The 15,863-nt window shown below is 42.6% G+C and overlaps 1 protein-coding gene across 3 annotated transcripts in view; it reads left to right on the forward strand.

The window, feature by feature from the left end:
* Nucleotides 1-15,863, forward strand: part of FAM171A1 (family with sequence similarity 171 member A1) — a 128,106-nt gene that overhangs the window by 65,895 nt on the left and 46,348 nt on the right. For all 3 annotated transcript variants that reach the window (XM_039526971.1, XM_039526970.1, XM_039526972.1), the window contains exon 2: nucleotides 12,600-12,827. Coding sequence is in view for 1 of the 3 variants with exons in the window: in XM_039526970.1 (XP_039382904.1) it covers nucleotides 12,600-12,827 (228 nt within the window). In the remaining 2 variants the exon portion in view is untranslated. The remainder of the gene's footprint in view (nucleotides 1-12,599; nucleotides 12,828-15,863) is intronic.

A 15,863-nucleotide genomic window follows, 5' to 3' on the forward strand; every position in this document is an offset into this window, starting at 1 on the left:
TCACACAAGTTTCAGGTTAATTATAAACGCTTCTTTAATCGATTTACAATAGGGCATCAGAGTCTCATCTAGGAATTATGCATATAGCGCTCTCATTTTAAATTAAAGCAAATTCCTACTGTTTTTACAAGAAATTAATTTGTGGTATCATCCTAGGTTGTAGCAGCTCGGGATTTATATATGGAACAGTCAAGTGATGAATATTTCAAATGATCACTCACCCACCCAAGTACATGCTTCTTCAGTAGCCTGACTGTCACTGGAAATGGCATAGGAGTACTCTAGTTTACCTTCTGTTCAATTAGTGTTTTGTGCCTCTGGTTTAGAATACACATTTGCATATTGTTAATATATAGATATATAAATTGGGCTAAATGAATATATTTTTACTTTTGATTTATAAGAAGGTGACAGATTACTGCAGGAAGCACATATGCAACTTAATATAGCAGAGTATTTTGGCGGGGGATTCCATCACCACAAGACAAAATTGTGTTTCCCTTTAGACAAAAGCCTTTAGGGCTTTGTACTGTGCCCTAAACACAAACTCTATCAGACTAGCAAAGGGACTCAGCGTAAGGGCTTAGATTTCAGGCAGCAGTGAGGTTAGGCACTACTACTTATTTTGCCTTTGAGTTCCTAGGAATGGAGACTCTAACAGGTGACTCTTCATCCTCGTTATGGGACTTGCAGGCAACTCTAGTGTGCTGCTGATCCATGCCCATGAAGTCAAACTGCAGAAGTACAAGGTCCCCAGATATATTTACCTTCTAGCCTGTGAGCTTTGATAGAAAATCTTCCCTGTCTTTTTTTTTTTTCCTAAGGCTGGTCAGCTATTCCATTTTATTACCTCTTTGTCTGCAAGGGACTCCTTTCACCCATTGTCACCCCATTGCTCAGGGGAGTATAATTTATTAGGTGTGTGGGGAGAATGCCCCCGACCCAGTTGTGTGGACCAGGATTCAAACAGGGCGTGTGAATCCTTGCTGCTTAGTTGTTGTTTTTTCTTTGACATAAACTTCTTCAGATTGTCTCTTCCCTAAAAGAGCTGGGTCTTATTAATTACACAACTAGCTGCATCCAATCCAGAGATATGGAAAAACTCAGAGTTACCCCCAAACAAAGCTTGCTGCATTTAGCACTATAAAAGGAGACAGTTTTAAATGCAAGGTCCCAGGAGAACTTTTCATTGGCTATAAAAGCCTGCCTGGCAAGCTGAATGAGTGAGTGCTCAGCAAACAGGTGCTTATATTTGCTGTTAATACATTAAATTTTCCTCGTAACATATCAGTTACCTAGTTTTAACCAGGATTTGTTTAGCTGCTTCTTTTGTTTTGGTTTGATTAGTAAATTTTGTTAATAAATTGCCAGTTTTGGCACCTGACACTTTTATTTGTAGAAGTTCAGTTCATTCATTGCCACACAGGAACATTTTGACAAGTCATTGTGAGGTTTGCTTTTGCTGTTTCATGTGCTTGTATATTGCTCTTTACAAGATCAAGTTAGCAATTGAGAATGATAAAGAATTTGATGACAGCATCAGAGATCATACAGAGTCAGAAATCAGAAGCAGACCTTTCGAGCTAGATCCTCTGCTACTGTAAATTGGCACAGCTCCACCGAAGTCCGTGCCAATTTAGAACTAGCTGAGGTCTGGCCCAGGTGTTAGCAATCATGTCTTGTGACCCACACAGTATATCTGTATTTTCCTTCCCTCTTTTGATGCATACATGCCAAGGCTAAAAGGGACCACTGTGATCATTTAATCTGACCTCCGGTATAACACAGGTTGTAGAACTTCCCCAAAATAATTCTTATAGAAACAAAATAATTCCACGTGTCAGATACCCCTATAGCAGGATCGGTCCCTGTTTTGTACATGTTTTGTCTGGTTTTGATGTGGATCCTTTACAGGTTTGCTTGATTCACTATTTGATGTGGTTCAAACGTAACCTACCAAAACCACTTTCATTAGCCAATTCAAGGTTCATATGTTACTGGCTGTTGGATACATTTTTTATGCACACTCTTCCTTTCCTCACACACAGCCACTTGCATACACTTACTCTATTATTTTAAAACCTCAAATTGTTGGTTAAAAAAACAAACCAAAACAAAACTTCTTCTTGCTACTGTATGTTTAAATGAGATGGCAGCATTAAATATGTGAGCTGGCATTTGTGACAAGAGGGTGTGGAGCATTTCTTTTTCTATAAAATATTTTCCCCCAGATGAATGGAAATCCTATTGTTCAGAAAGGATGACCTTACAAATGGACCAAAGGTTTAAAGCAAAAAGAGGAAGAACCTATTCCTTTGGCATGTAGGTATCAAAACCAAGTGTGTTGCCAGTAAACTTAAACTGTGTGGAGGAAGTAGCTTTAAATGAAGTTAATAACTGTGTTGTTGTTTTCTTTTTAAATGAGCAGACTGTTTTCCTTTCCTTTTTTTCCCCTTCTTTAATCACAATCTAGGAATTTAAACAGCTTTTAATTTTGTAATATCCTGAGTTTGTCCTTGCTTAGGGAAGTCCCAAAGATGCATAATAATTACTGCCTTGATTCTGTAAAGCTTATCAGAAGCAGACCTCTGCCTAGTTGACATCAGTGAGTCTTTGCACAGATGTAGAAGGGTGTTCTCACAGATGAGTTTGTAGAATCCATTAGGAAGCTACAGTGCTTTCTGGCTTGAAGTTACGACTTCATTCCATTGTTGTTGGGTTTTTTTTCTCTTTTATTTTCAGTAGAAGTTCTGATACTTGGCACTTCTCAGGATCAGACCCTTCAATTGTATATGCCATTATTTACTTATGTCAGTAAAACAGAATGATTTTCAAGGGGCTGGTTTGCGAGACTACACTGACTGGCCTCAGTACTTGAGGAAACTGGTATCTGATAAGGGAAAAACATGGTTCATGAAACATGGCATCAAGTGGGTTCTTCAAACGATGTTTAGATTTAGTAAAAACTCTTAAAAGGATTGACAAGCCAGATAGGATTTTAGGTTTGAATGTCAGTGTTTAGATTTGGCTTTCCCAAATGATAACCTTGAGGATACTGGTTTTCTTTATATAGCTGAGAATAAATTTAGTACTGGAAATTGAGAGTTATAGTTAAGTGACTGCTTTCACTCAAACTAGTAGTTTTTGGTTTGTCCTTGTTGTAAAAACAAATAGGATGTGATTGCTCAGGAGTACAAAGCAGTGTAACTGTAAAGAAGACGACTCTGGCTAGTGGCACTTGCTTGAGTGCACCACTGTAGTGGCTCTGATCCTGTCTCATGGATTAACTCTTTAACTACTGCGTTACTAATTTTCTGGTTATTATCTGTAGTCCGTTTCCCTTTTGAATTCTTGAGTCCTAAGTCATAAGATTTTTCCACGGGTCTCTCTTAACACTTTATTATTTGTAAGCAAAACATTTACAACTGCCAGATTTGCCACCCATCAGTTTTCAGATCCATTTAAACAGGAGTCTGCAAAGCCTAAAACAAAAGCTCTCTTAGGCCTGGTCTACACTACGCATTTATACCGAATTTACCAGCGTTAAACCAAATTAACCCTGCACCCGACCACATAATGAAGCCCTTTATTTCTATATAAAGGGCTCTTAATATCGATATCTGTACTCCTCCCCGACGAGGGGAATAGCGCTCAAATCGGTATTGCCATTTCAAATTAGGGTTAGTGTGGCCACAATTCGATGGTATTGGCCTCCGGGAGCTATCCCACAGTGCACCATTGTGACCGCTCTGGACAGCCATCTGAACTCGGACGCACTGGCCAGATAGACAGGAAAAGCCCCGTGAACTTTTGAATTTCATTTCCTGTTTGCCCAGTGTGGAGCGCTGATCAGCATGGGTGGCCATGCAGTCCCAAATCCAAAAAGAGCTCCAGCATGGACCGTACGGGTGATACTGGATCTGATCGCTGTATGGGGAGACAAACCTGTTCTATCAGAGCTCCGTTCCAGAAGACGAAATGCCAAAGCATTTGAAAAAATCTCCAGGCTATGATAGACAGAGGCCACAGCAGGGACTCAACACAGTGCTGCGTGACAAGCGTAACGGAAAGTCAAAGAATCAGATGGACGCTCATGGAGGGAGGGAGGGGGGACTGAGGACTCGAGCTATCCCACAGTTCCTGCAGTCTCCGAAAAGCATTTGCATTCTTGGCTGAGCTCCCAATGACTGAAGGGTCAAAAACATTGTCGCCAGTGGTTCAGGGTATATGTTCTCAATTTACACTCCCGCCCCCCTCAAAGAAAAGGCAAAAAAAATCGTTTCTCGCCTCTTTTCAAAGTCACCGTATGTCTACTGGATGCTGCTGGTAGACGGGGTGCTGCAGCGCTAAACGCAGCATCCCCTCCCCTCTCCTCCCCGGTGGCAGACGGTATGGTACAATATGACTGATAGCTGTCTTCATCATCATCCCGTGAGTGCTCCTGGCTGGCATCAGTGAGGTCGGCCGGGGGCACCTGGGCAAAAATGGGAATGACTCCTGGTCATTCCCTTCTTTAAGCTTTGTCTCCTGGAGATTCAGTCCTGGCAGACAGTGCAATAGGGCTGGTAACCATCCTCATCATAGCAGCTGGAGGCTGAGCTCCTTCCCCCCCCCCAATGAGTAATGGAGATGTTCTGCCTGGAATATCATAGGAGCTGGAGGCTGCCTCCCTCTCATTTTATCTCACTAAAAAGTCAGTGTTTCTTATTCCTGCATTCTTTATTACTTCATCACACAAATGGGGAGATAACTGCCATGGTAGCCCAGGAGGGGTGTGGGAGGAGGGAAGCAATGGGTGGGGTTTTTGCAGGGGCACCCCCTAGAATGGCATGCAGCTCATAATTTCTGCAAGATATCTGGGGCTCTGACCCAGAGCAGTTGTGCTCTCTGGTTCTCTAGTAGCCTTGCCCCATATTCTAGGCAGGACTGACTCTATTTTTAGACAAAACATAAAGAAGAGAATGACCTGGGGAGTCATTCCCATTTTTGTCCATGCGCCCCCGGTCGACCTCAGCGAGGCCAGCCAGGAGCACCCATGACAGCAGCAGATGGTACATTATGACTGGTAACCGTCATCGCCAATTTCCAAAGCAGCAGACGGTGCAATAGGGCTGGTAACCGTCTCTGCTACCTTGCAAAAGCAAATGAATGCTGCTGTGTAGCACTGCAGAACCGCGTCTGTTAGCAGCATCCAGTACACATACGGTGACTGTGAAAAAAGGCTAAACGGGCTCCATGGTTGCCATGCTATGGCGTCTGCCAGGGCAATCCAGGGAAAAAGGGCGCAAAATGATTGTCTGCCGTTGCTTTCACGGAGGAAGGATTGAGTGACGACATTTACCCAGAATCACCCGTGACACTGTTTTTGCCCCATCATGCATTGTGATCTCAACCCAGAATTCCAATGGGCGGGGGAGACTGCGGGAACTATGGGATAGCTACCCACAATGCAACGCTCCGGAAATCGACGCTAGCCTCCGTACATGGACACACACCGCCGAATTAATGTGCTTAGTGTGGCCACGTGCACTCGACTTTATACAATCTGTTTTAAAAAACCGGTTTCTGTAAAATCGGAATAATCCCATAGTGTAGACATACCCTTACTCTGCTGTTTTATGATGTGTAGAGAAGGCCTGAAAAGAGAGTGGTTGTTTTTTAAAAGAGGGCGGATTGGGGATTTGGGTCTCATCTTTTTTATTTTTTTCCTGGAAGATATTATGGATGACTGGAGAGCCAGTAGGACTGTGTCACTCGCACATATTAAGGAAGCTACACCTGAGTGCACGAGATAGTAAGGGACTTTTAAAGCTTAAAACTTTTTAAATTAACCCCTATTTTACTGACATACAATTGAGTGAAAATATCTTTGCCAAAGCTCCTTCAATTAATGTCTATGAAAGCTCCCACCCCAGTTCTCTAATCTTCCAGATAGACCTCTAGCAAAATTCAGGGAGTCAAGCTGATAAGATCCCTGAAATGGGAAAGTTTTTTTTTTTTTTTAAACCCTGGAAAAAAAAAATAAAGCTCTGCTTCCTTTGTATGAGCTAAGGTAAAAACTCAATTCCAGCATCCCAACACGCCCCCTTGACTCATGTGTTGATGGATCTATTCTTTTAGAGTATTTTCTTTTGTCATTGCTGTGATGCTGGCAAACCGGGTGCCAGCTCATGCCAAAGCCCCGTTGACCATTGAGAGATGCATGGCGGGAAACCAGTCTGGTTCACCTGTGTCAGTATTGTGAGGATAGATATTAGAGTTGTAAGAAAGTTTTTGATGTTTAGACCTTATGAATAGCTTGTAGGATGCTGCATGTATTAGTTTCACATATCTGTACGCTATGTTTTAAAGCAATACCAAATGTTTGCATTGTTGGGGGGAGGGATAGCTCAGTGGTTTGAGCATTGGCCTGCTAAACTCAGGGTTGTGAGGTCAATCCTTAAGGGGGCCATTTAGGGATCTGGGACAAAAATCTGTCTGGTCAGGGATTGGTCCTGCTTTGAGCAGGGGGTTGGACTAGATGACCTCCTGAGGTCCCTTCCAACCCTGATATTCTATGATTCTATAACCTTCTGTAACCCAGTAACTCATCAAACAGGAAAGAAGCCTTTCTAATGCAAATGCAGGCTTCCTACACAAGATGTTAGGTTCTGCCCAGCCAGAAAGCTTATGAAACCAAATGCACCATTGTGAGATACCAAAAGAACAAAGACTTTGTTAATTGAACTCCTCACCCCATCTATGGGGAGGAGACCTACACGTGAACTCACCCCATCAGCTTGCACTCTGGGAAGAAGGGGATATAAATCCCTGACAAGGATAAGCTAGGTACTTTTTTGCTGTTTGGGCTCTAAAGGGCCAAGAATCATTAAGCATAAGGAAAAGACACCCCCTCCCCTGATGTTTTACTGGGGTTAGCCCTAAAGGACATATGAAGTTTGCTTATCATAGAATTTTCTATTATCTTTTGGAATCTACAACTGTAACTCATTCGGATGTGTTATATTACCTGCTTTAATCTTGTAAATAACTCTCACTTCTTTTTCCTAGTTAGTAAATCTAGTTTATTACAGGACTGGCTACAAGTGTAGTGTTTGGTGAGAGATCTACGGTACAATTGACCTGGGGAAAGTGGCTGGTCCTTTGGGGAACATTGTTATGATTTTTTATGCAAGGGACCATCAGTCACAAAGACTAGCTTGCCTGGGTGGCAAAATAGACCAAGTGGACTGACTGTCTGTGACTCCATGTTAAGGCTGTTATAGTGCTAGAGGAGTTCACACTTGATACTGGGTTGGTGAAATCTAATTCTAGAACATACAACCAGTTTGGGGTTTTTTCCCTGCTTCTTAACAGTCTGCCTTGAGATTGGCACTCACGCTTGTGAGCCACTCCAGAAGGTATGACAGTTGCATTCCATCATTCATCTCTATTTTTATTATATAAATATATGTATTACTTCCTTTTTCTCATTGTTCAATGATACTTTGGGTTGCTGTGTAAGAGGTTTTCTTTGTGCAGCTGCAAAATTTCCTCAGAGACCAACAGAAACTATTATGGAGGTGCCAGTTCAGCACAGGGAAATTAGCAGTAGGAGTTGCAGATAGTTCAGCATTTTGGTACTGCTACGATAGTTTATCATCGATGTCTCTGTCTTGATGGGCAAAACTGGTGTATTTTTCAATCATGTTAGCTCCCTACTAGAGTACACCTGGGCCTGCTAACTACTTCCTACAAGCTACCATGTGGCCAGCTAATGTGGTTTGAAATATATTAGCTAGTATCTTAATGAGCGTTAGGACTTTGATCATGTTAAGCTAACTCAAGTGAACTAATGTGGTTGAAAAACAGTCATTGTTACCCACAGAAGTTGCACTGATTTATCTTAAATTGGTTTAGAATCACACCTTAAGTTAAACCAGGACAACTTTCTCATGTAGACAAGCCTGCCTATCCTTTTTGCCCATCCAGACAGTGTCCTGGGAGCATCTGAAAGAAAGGAGTTAGTATATAGCTGGGTCTCAGACTTGCTTTGGGCATATAGCATTGCTAAGGCACTGTAATTGCAATGATGCTGTAAACCTTAATTTTTCCCTCCCTTCCTCCAAGTCCTTACCTATTGAATCAATAGACACTTTGTTTTCTGCTAGTTTTAATGAATGAGCATAACTTTTGTAAATAAAAAAGCACAACGCTAATATAGTTCTTCAGAAGACTCCTACTGACTCTTCTTCCGTAGTGCATATTCTCTGAGTACATCTTTCCCCTCTTCCGTACTCCCACCCCCTGCATTCTCTGCTTTCTGCTCTTCATCCAATTTTCCAACCATGTTGGAGTCTTCCTTTCAGTCCCATGTGTGTTTAATTCTAACGTGGCTCTCTGCTGTGGTATTCTGGTAAAATCGAGAATGATGCATCTGCTACATCTCCTCTGTCTGTCTTCTTGATATTTCCAGCTGACAACTTTGCCAGACGTTTTAAATACGTTCTTCCTGAGTTCATACTGATTCTCCTAAAGCAGCTTTTACTAATTAAACACTCCTTTTTGGTGTATCTAATAATTCGCTCTAAAACCTCATCGTTAACTTGAGGTCAGACTGTCTGATCTAGAATTGCTTACGGTCTTTATCTTTCTCTCTCCCCACCCTCCTTAAATCCCTTACTTCCCATCTCTTCCTTAAATAGACTCTAGTATTTCAGTTCTGGCTGTGATCTCTGTGCACCAGTTAGATTTCCTCTGACTTTTCCATTTCTATAGAGATGATCTTGCTACGGGGCCTCATTCTTAACACCATTTTGTTTTGAGAAGGGGTTTCCTGCAGCAGTCTCCGCCTGGTTGAAGTTTGTAATCAGTCTATTGCTGTGGAAATTATTGTGATGCTGCAGGTTCAGCATTCCTGACTTCACTGTTGGATTAGATAAGAAGCAAAAAGGAGCTGTGGGGGAGAGAGAACCCTTGTTTAAGTAGGTCTTTGACGGTTCACAATGTGTCATTTAAGATAAACAAGGAAAGAGGAACTAGATGTCTTTGTTCAGTCTACAAGGAATTTTTTCCTTCAGTACAAAAAAAAAATTCGAATTAAAAAAAAAATCTATTAAAAAAAGAGGAAGGAATAGATAAAATCTGGGTGGGTGATCTAGTGACATTGACTTGGAACAGCATTTCCGGTATATTTTCCTAACTTCCCAGAAGTGCAGGATGCATTGCTGTCCAATGGCCTTTATCATACCAGACTGGTAGCCGTAATCCTGGACTGTGGACAGTCAGATCTAGCCTGCCTTACTGGAGAGAGAGAGAGTTACCTTGACACAGGGCTTTGTGTGGAGAAGAAATGGGAAGAAGAAAATCCTGAATGGGGTGTCCTGGAGGGGAGGACCCATAGACCCCCACTCTCTTTTAGGAAAGAGAAAAAGATTTACATATAGATATTTTTATTACTATCTTCATCACTTGTTCAATTCTAGTAGCGATCTCTATTCTAAAATTTTAAATTTTGAGAAAAATTTCAATATGTATGACATTTTGTCAGTTTTCACTTCTGGTCTCCTCCCCTATTCCATTCTAGATCGCTCTTGGCATATTATTAGTTCTAGTTGTTTAGAACTGTGCTTCTTATGTTACCGATATTTCTTGTTACCATAATGTTCAGTTAGCCTTGTTTCCTTGCTCTCCCTTTTTATGCATGCCTCATTATCCTTTGCTGCACTTGTTCTTCTAGCTTTTGTTAGGCAAATCAAAAGGAAAAGAACTGCTAACAACTTGCCTATCTCACTTCAGATCTAAGAGCACTTGTCTTCTGCAGATTTCAAAAATAAAAGCACATTTCACTCCTTGCCTTTCTACTTCATAAATACATGTAGAAAAATAGTCTGTCTGTGACTAATGTTTAAGGTGGGACTCCTTATGAGGCACTTTGTGTATGGTTATACATTAGTGTCCGGGTCTACTGCAATACACGTGTATGTACATTTTTTTCAATATATGTTGGGATTTTAAACTATTAAATGTAAAACTGGGAACAAACCCAGAATCTTTAATGACCAGAATATACTTCATGCTGATTTACTTTAAACTGGTACCCTTGGTTGCCAAGTTACAAAATGAGGTGTTTTGGCGATGATGAATTAAAATGGGATTTTTGTTTAGGGTTATCTGGCACTTATCGTTCTTGCACTTGTAGGCTTGAGTTGAGGCTGGAGTTGAGGTGACCTCTGGTAAACGTTTTTGCATGGATATAGGTTCTTTTATCCTTATTAATTATGTTTTCTCTGTAATGCTTTTACCTTGAGAATAAATGTGCTTGCTCAGAAAGAGCTGTGTGGTAACCTATGACTGCAGCAATTATGCCGTTCATAGCCTCTGGAGAGAAAGCAAAGCGCAGCCACTGGCCTTTTAGGCAGTCTGGCTTGCTGGGAAGAACTGTGCAGCCTCGAAAAACTCCAGTCAGGAGGGAGGGTGGGAGAGAGATGCGGGTGTCCTCCCACAAGAGGTGATGGCTGAGGAACCGGGAGCCTGGAGTGGGTGCCATCGAGGGACCACAGAGAAGGAACACAGGTGCCATTACCTGGAATTGTGATGACTTAGGTACCTTCTAATTTGCACCTGAAGTATCCACACAGGGGAAGTTACAATGCAGCACAGCACTCTAGTGGTTACTGCAATTCACACTCCTGTAATCCGAATTGTGGGGCCATGTAGACAAGCCTCTTGAGTCTAAATTTCTGAAGGGACCTAATATTTTCTTGCTGATGCAGGGCCCATAAGGAGAGGTGCTGTTACTTGAAGGATTTCATTAGACAATGAAATCCTTCCGTAAATTTTCACCTTCACTAGCATACTCAGTATTATTTAACCACTGAACTTTACAGGAAAGACTTGTTGCCCTCTTAGCTTTGTTACTTGCTATTATTTCTTGCTGCTTTAGTGCCTGCATGTACAGTTTAAAATAAAATTGAAATGGTTAATACTACAAAATATTTATACATGCAACAGAACTTAATCTCCCTTACTGTTTTATATAAAAGAATTAGTGCTTATTTATAAATAGTTGAAGTGAAAATTAGGTCATGCTCTGTTCCTTCTGCAGCACATGAAGAAATTAGTTGCATTTGGAGCATGAGCAACATGCTTGTCAGTGAGGAGTCTGGCAGAATTCCCATGAACAGGAAGGCGAGGGTTGCATCAGATTATCTCAGTGCATTGGGGAATCGGTATGTGGAAATAGGGGGAGGGAATGGGAAAGCAGCAGATTTGTGTAAAATGGGAGAGTGGGAGGGATGGGTCAGGCCCATACTTTGGGGAATGGGAGGGAGAGGATAACAGATTGTAAAGGGGAAGCCTGAATAGCTATTCGGGTGGGGTCAGTTGAGGACTATTAGGGGGAGGGGAAACTATCCTGGAAATAGAGGAACTTGGTAGCACAAGCCGCACAGTGTATATCTGGCTTCTTATCCATCAAATGCAATATGACATACACCTCTACCCTGATATAACACTGTCCTCGGGAGCCAAAAAATCTTACCACATTATAGGTGAAACCGCGTTATATCAAACTTGATTTGATCTGCTGGAGCGCACAGCCCCCACCCCCCCGGAGCACTGCTTTACCGCATTATATCTGAATTTGTGTTGTATTGGGTCACGTTATATTGGGGTAGATGTGTAGCACATATTTTAAAGGCATAAGAGTGCCTCTAATTTGGATAAATAAATTGTACATCTGAAGGCACTTGCAAGAGTAGTTAGTTTCTGGAATAAGGACAAATTAAGCCACTTCCCCACCAGTGGCGGCTCCAGGCACCAGCGCTCCAAGTGCGTGCCTGGGGCGGCAAACCGCGAGGGGCAGCCTGCCGGTCCCTGTGAGGGCGGCAGTCAGGCAGCCTTCGATGGCTTGCCTGCGGGAGGTCCCCTGGTCCCACGGATTCGGCGGCGGGTACGCCAAAGCCACAAGACTGGTGGACCTCCCGCAGGCAAGCCGCTGAATCCGCGGGACCAGGGACCTCCCTCAGGCAAGCCGCCAAATCCGCGAGACCGGGGGCCTCCCGCAGGCAAGCCGCTGAAGGCAGCCTGCCTGCCGTGCTTGGGGCAGCAAAAAAGCTAGAGCCGCCCTTGTCCCCCCCCCCCCAGTAAAATGCACTGTTGTGGCTGTTTCTGAAATTCTAGTGTGGATAAAGTTGTTCTGCCTTGGGCCATTGCTTTTTGCTGCTTATGCTGACTGGTTGTCTTCTGCCCAGATACCATGGTGATGGGTGCAGTATAAGCACCTCAATAGTCTGTGCTAATTGCAGAGTAAAGATCAGGGGAGCATGGCAGGTATCCTGCAGTGTGCGTCAGAACCCATACATATAAATGATATATATGAAATGTGCTTGTGCATGCAGTACTACCAGGTGGCAGCTCTGTAGAATTAACAATCTCTTTGGAGGACCATGACCTAAAATACACAATCATAGGTAGGGAAGATCGATAACAATATACATCTGTGTGTCAGAGATTACCATTGAGCCCTGTATTTTACTGTTAGCATCTTAGTTTGTTCTAACTGCTACATATAACAAAAGTTTTCCAAGGCTAATCATTGTGGTTGTCTGTCATTACAGAAGTGACGCTGAAGGTCCATGTAAGCGATGCCAGCACGCATCAGCCAGTAACTGAAGCCTTCATTGAGATTTTTACCAACCAGATTTCCATTGCCTCTGGAACCTCAGGAGCAGATGGCACTGCCTTCATCAAGTTTCAGTATAAGCTGGGCAATCAGCTGATAGTTACTGCTACTAAACATGCTTATGTGCCAAATTCTGCACCATGGAAACCCACAAGATTGCCTGGTAAGAGATGTTTATTTTTGTTCTGAGGTAAGACTTTGCATCTAAAGGAAGTTACAAAATTACGTGTGACTGACTTAATGCTTAGAATTGTAACCCTGGTGGTAAAAAACCTCACTTCTTCAGATGCATCTTGTATGCCACTGTAAGATGCATCTGAAGAAGTGAGGTTTTTTACCCAGGAAAGCTTATGCCCAAATAAATCTGTTAGTCTTTAAGGTGCCACCAGACTCCTTGCTGTTTTTGTGGATACAGACTAACACGGCTTCCCCTGATACTTGACAGTGTGTTCCTGTTATTCTTGGGGAATGTTTTTCTAACATCCTTGATATCTGGATGTTCTGATACTACTTGATATCGGGATGTGCTTTTATGAGTACTCTGTGCACTCCTTAAGAATGTGTATTTCTGTAGTAACAGCCCCCTTGTCAGATTCTGTGAGCAGCTCCTGCCTCTTGCTCACGGCTTGTCTTTGCTTTATATTAGTAAAGCTTTGACTATTACTTTAGCTCAGGCCTCGGGCCTCATACCAGGCCTCTGATACAAGGGCTTATGGCTCTGGTTCTCTTCCTACTACAGCTGGGGACTCAGATGAGACATGGCACTTCCCAGCTCTGCCAGTGCACCCCCACCTTGCTAAATATGCACTCCACAGCTCTGCCAGGGGTCCCAACCTCCTCTCCTTGTATCCCCCACTCCTCTGCCCCCCAACTTCTCCTCCCTTCCCAAGAAGCATTCACATGTCTGATTTTCCCCCCAAAGACTTTGGGTGGTACATCGGTGTTGGGGTGCACTGGCAGAGCTGTGGGATGCCGGAGTGTTGGGGTGCACTGGCAGAGCTGTGGGATGCCGGAGTGTTGGGGTGCACTGGCAGAGCTGTGGGATGCCGGAGTGTTGGGGTGCACTGGCAGAGCTGTGGGATGCCGGAGTGTTGGGGTGCACTGGTGGAGCTGTAGGGCGTGGAGGCTTGGAACTCACATCACTGCCATCTTGACCGCAGAGGGCAAAGAAATATGCATGCTGCCAGGCTTGCCAACATATTGACTCTGGGAGATTCTTGGAACATGAGGTTGCAGAAGTTTGGGGGGGAGCAAAAAATACACCACGGCATAGGGATTGTTGACTATGGGCTGATTTGGTTCAGTACACAAATTGTGGGACATGATATATACAACTGCCTAAATCACATCTTAACTCCTATCAACAGACCTTTTTTTGTCTCTTGTTCAAAAGACTAGAAAGTTCACTGGCGAAATACTACACTAATGCAGAGTCAGAGTTGCTTAGGGGGGTGTCGTCCCCTTGCAGAACGCTTTGCTCAGCAAAACTCAAACGTCTGAAAACCTGGAAATTCAGAGTTAAGGTTTCTCATGCAACCTTAACTCTGACCTCTTTCAGCAGTGATCTAGTATGCCCCACTAACACACACAGCTGTACTCTGACAGTCCCACAGTTTCCCCCCCCCCCACCTCCCCCCGGCCCAGCACTGCTTGAGAGCCCGAGTTCCAACCTGAGTCGCAATGTCAAAGCAATGTCTACACAGCTATTTTTAGACTTGCTCTGAGACGCAGTGTAGACATACCTGGAGAGGTTAAGTGACTTTCCCAAGGTCACACAGCAGGTCCATGCCTCTTCCAAAACTGGAAACTGCTTTGGTGGTTATCCTTTTTGTGTAAACTCCTTTATTTCTACCAATCACTGAAGTCTCAGCTTCTTTAACATTCTTCTTATATTTCCTCAAGACACAACTACCTATCATTAGTGCATGCATTGCCAATAGACTCTTATGTGTTTTTCATTTTTCTCTTCCCTCTCCAGTTTCTTTTGAATAAAGCATGCCCTTACATGGCATGTTTTCTTCTGATGTTAACCTTGGGAGAGGGCAATCAAATGTGATGCTATTGTTTTGATAAGCCATTGAAATCTGATAAGCAATAGCTTTGTATACACGTTTTATCAAGACTTTTTTTTCTAGGCAGCTGAAATAAGAGCACATTTTGGAAAAACAAAGATTTCTTTGGCCCTGGTCCTTCTCCCATGAAGTCAATAGGCAATTTGCCATTGACTTCAGTGGGAGCAGGATCCACCCTTTGTCTTCTTTACCTTGAACTTAATCCCTCTCCTGATTAAATGGCCACACAAAACATTGCAACTAGATACATATAATGCAGATTCAGTATGGCCAAGTTGAAAACTTTCTGTACTTGTCCCTTTTAGAGAACACCATTATTCAGTAGTTTAGGCCTGAAATACTTAAGTTTTATGGAGGATTTTTTTTAATTACAAAACTGAATATTAAATGTTTGATTTTTTTTTTTAAATATAAAGAATATTTTTAAATTTAAACATTCATGTAGGTGTTTACAACCCAGACATTGCAGTGCTCTCCTAGTTCATGAGAACCAAAAAGTGAAATGGACTAAAAATAGAAATGAAATTGATTAGTTCAAGCTGAGTGACATACCAAAAGTGAACAAACAGCATATTTAGGCTCTGATCTTGCATCGAATTCTACACATGCAGAGCCCAGCACCCAAATGGAGCTTAATGTTGGACCACAGTTTAAGTTCCTAAACCTTATTTATTAGTAATACCTAGTATATGGGTCAGGCTCTGCTGTGTGCTTTGCCCCACAGACCAGGTATACCATTCCAGGCAGCAGTCAAGTGTGTTAATCTTATATTGGGGTGGGGAGGAGAGCTTCACTAATAAAACATAATACTGAAAGCTATGCAGACACTGATCTAGTGATACTGCTATAATAACTTACGGTGAAAGTGTCCGGGGGGGGAGGGGGGAGAATGGGAGAGCAGGTATTTTCATAATTTGGGCACAAAGTAACTTGGTGTAAATATCAACAAAAATAATTACCAGAATTTCGCTGCTTAGTTACTCCTTCTGCTTAAATTACTTAGCTGGAAGCTGCAGGAGAGAAAAGATTGGGGAGGAGGTTGTGGAGAACTCTTTTAAAAAATTATTTTATGAACACAGCAAAATTCCCTCTCTAATTAAAGATAAATTTAGACATTGCTTTAACTA

This window comes from Mauremys reevesii, linkage group 2 (assembly GCF_016161935.1).
Source record: "Mauremys reevesii isolate NIE-2019 linkage group 2, ASM1616193v1, whole genome shotgun sequence".
NCBI lineage: Eukaryota > Metazoa > Chordata > Testudines > Geoemydidae > Mauremys > Mauremys reevesii.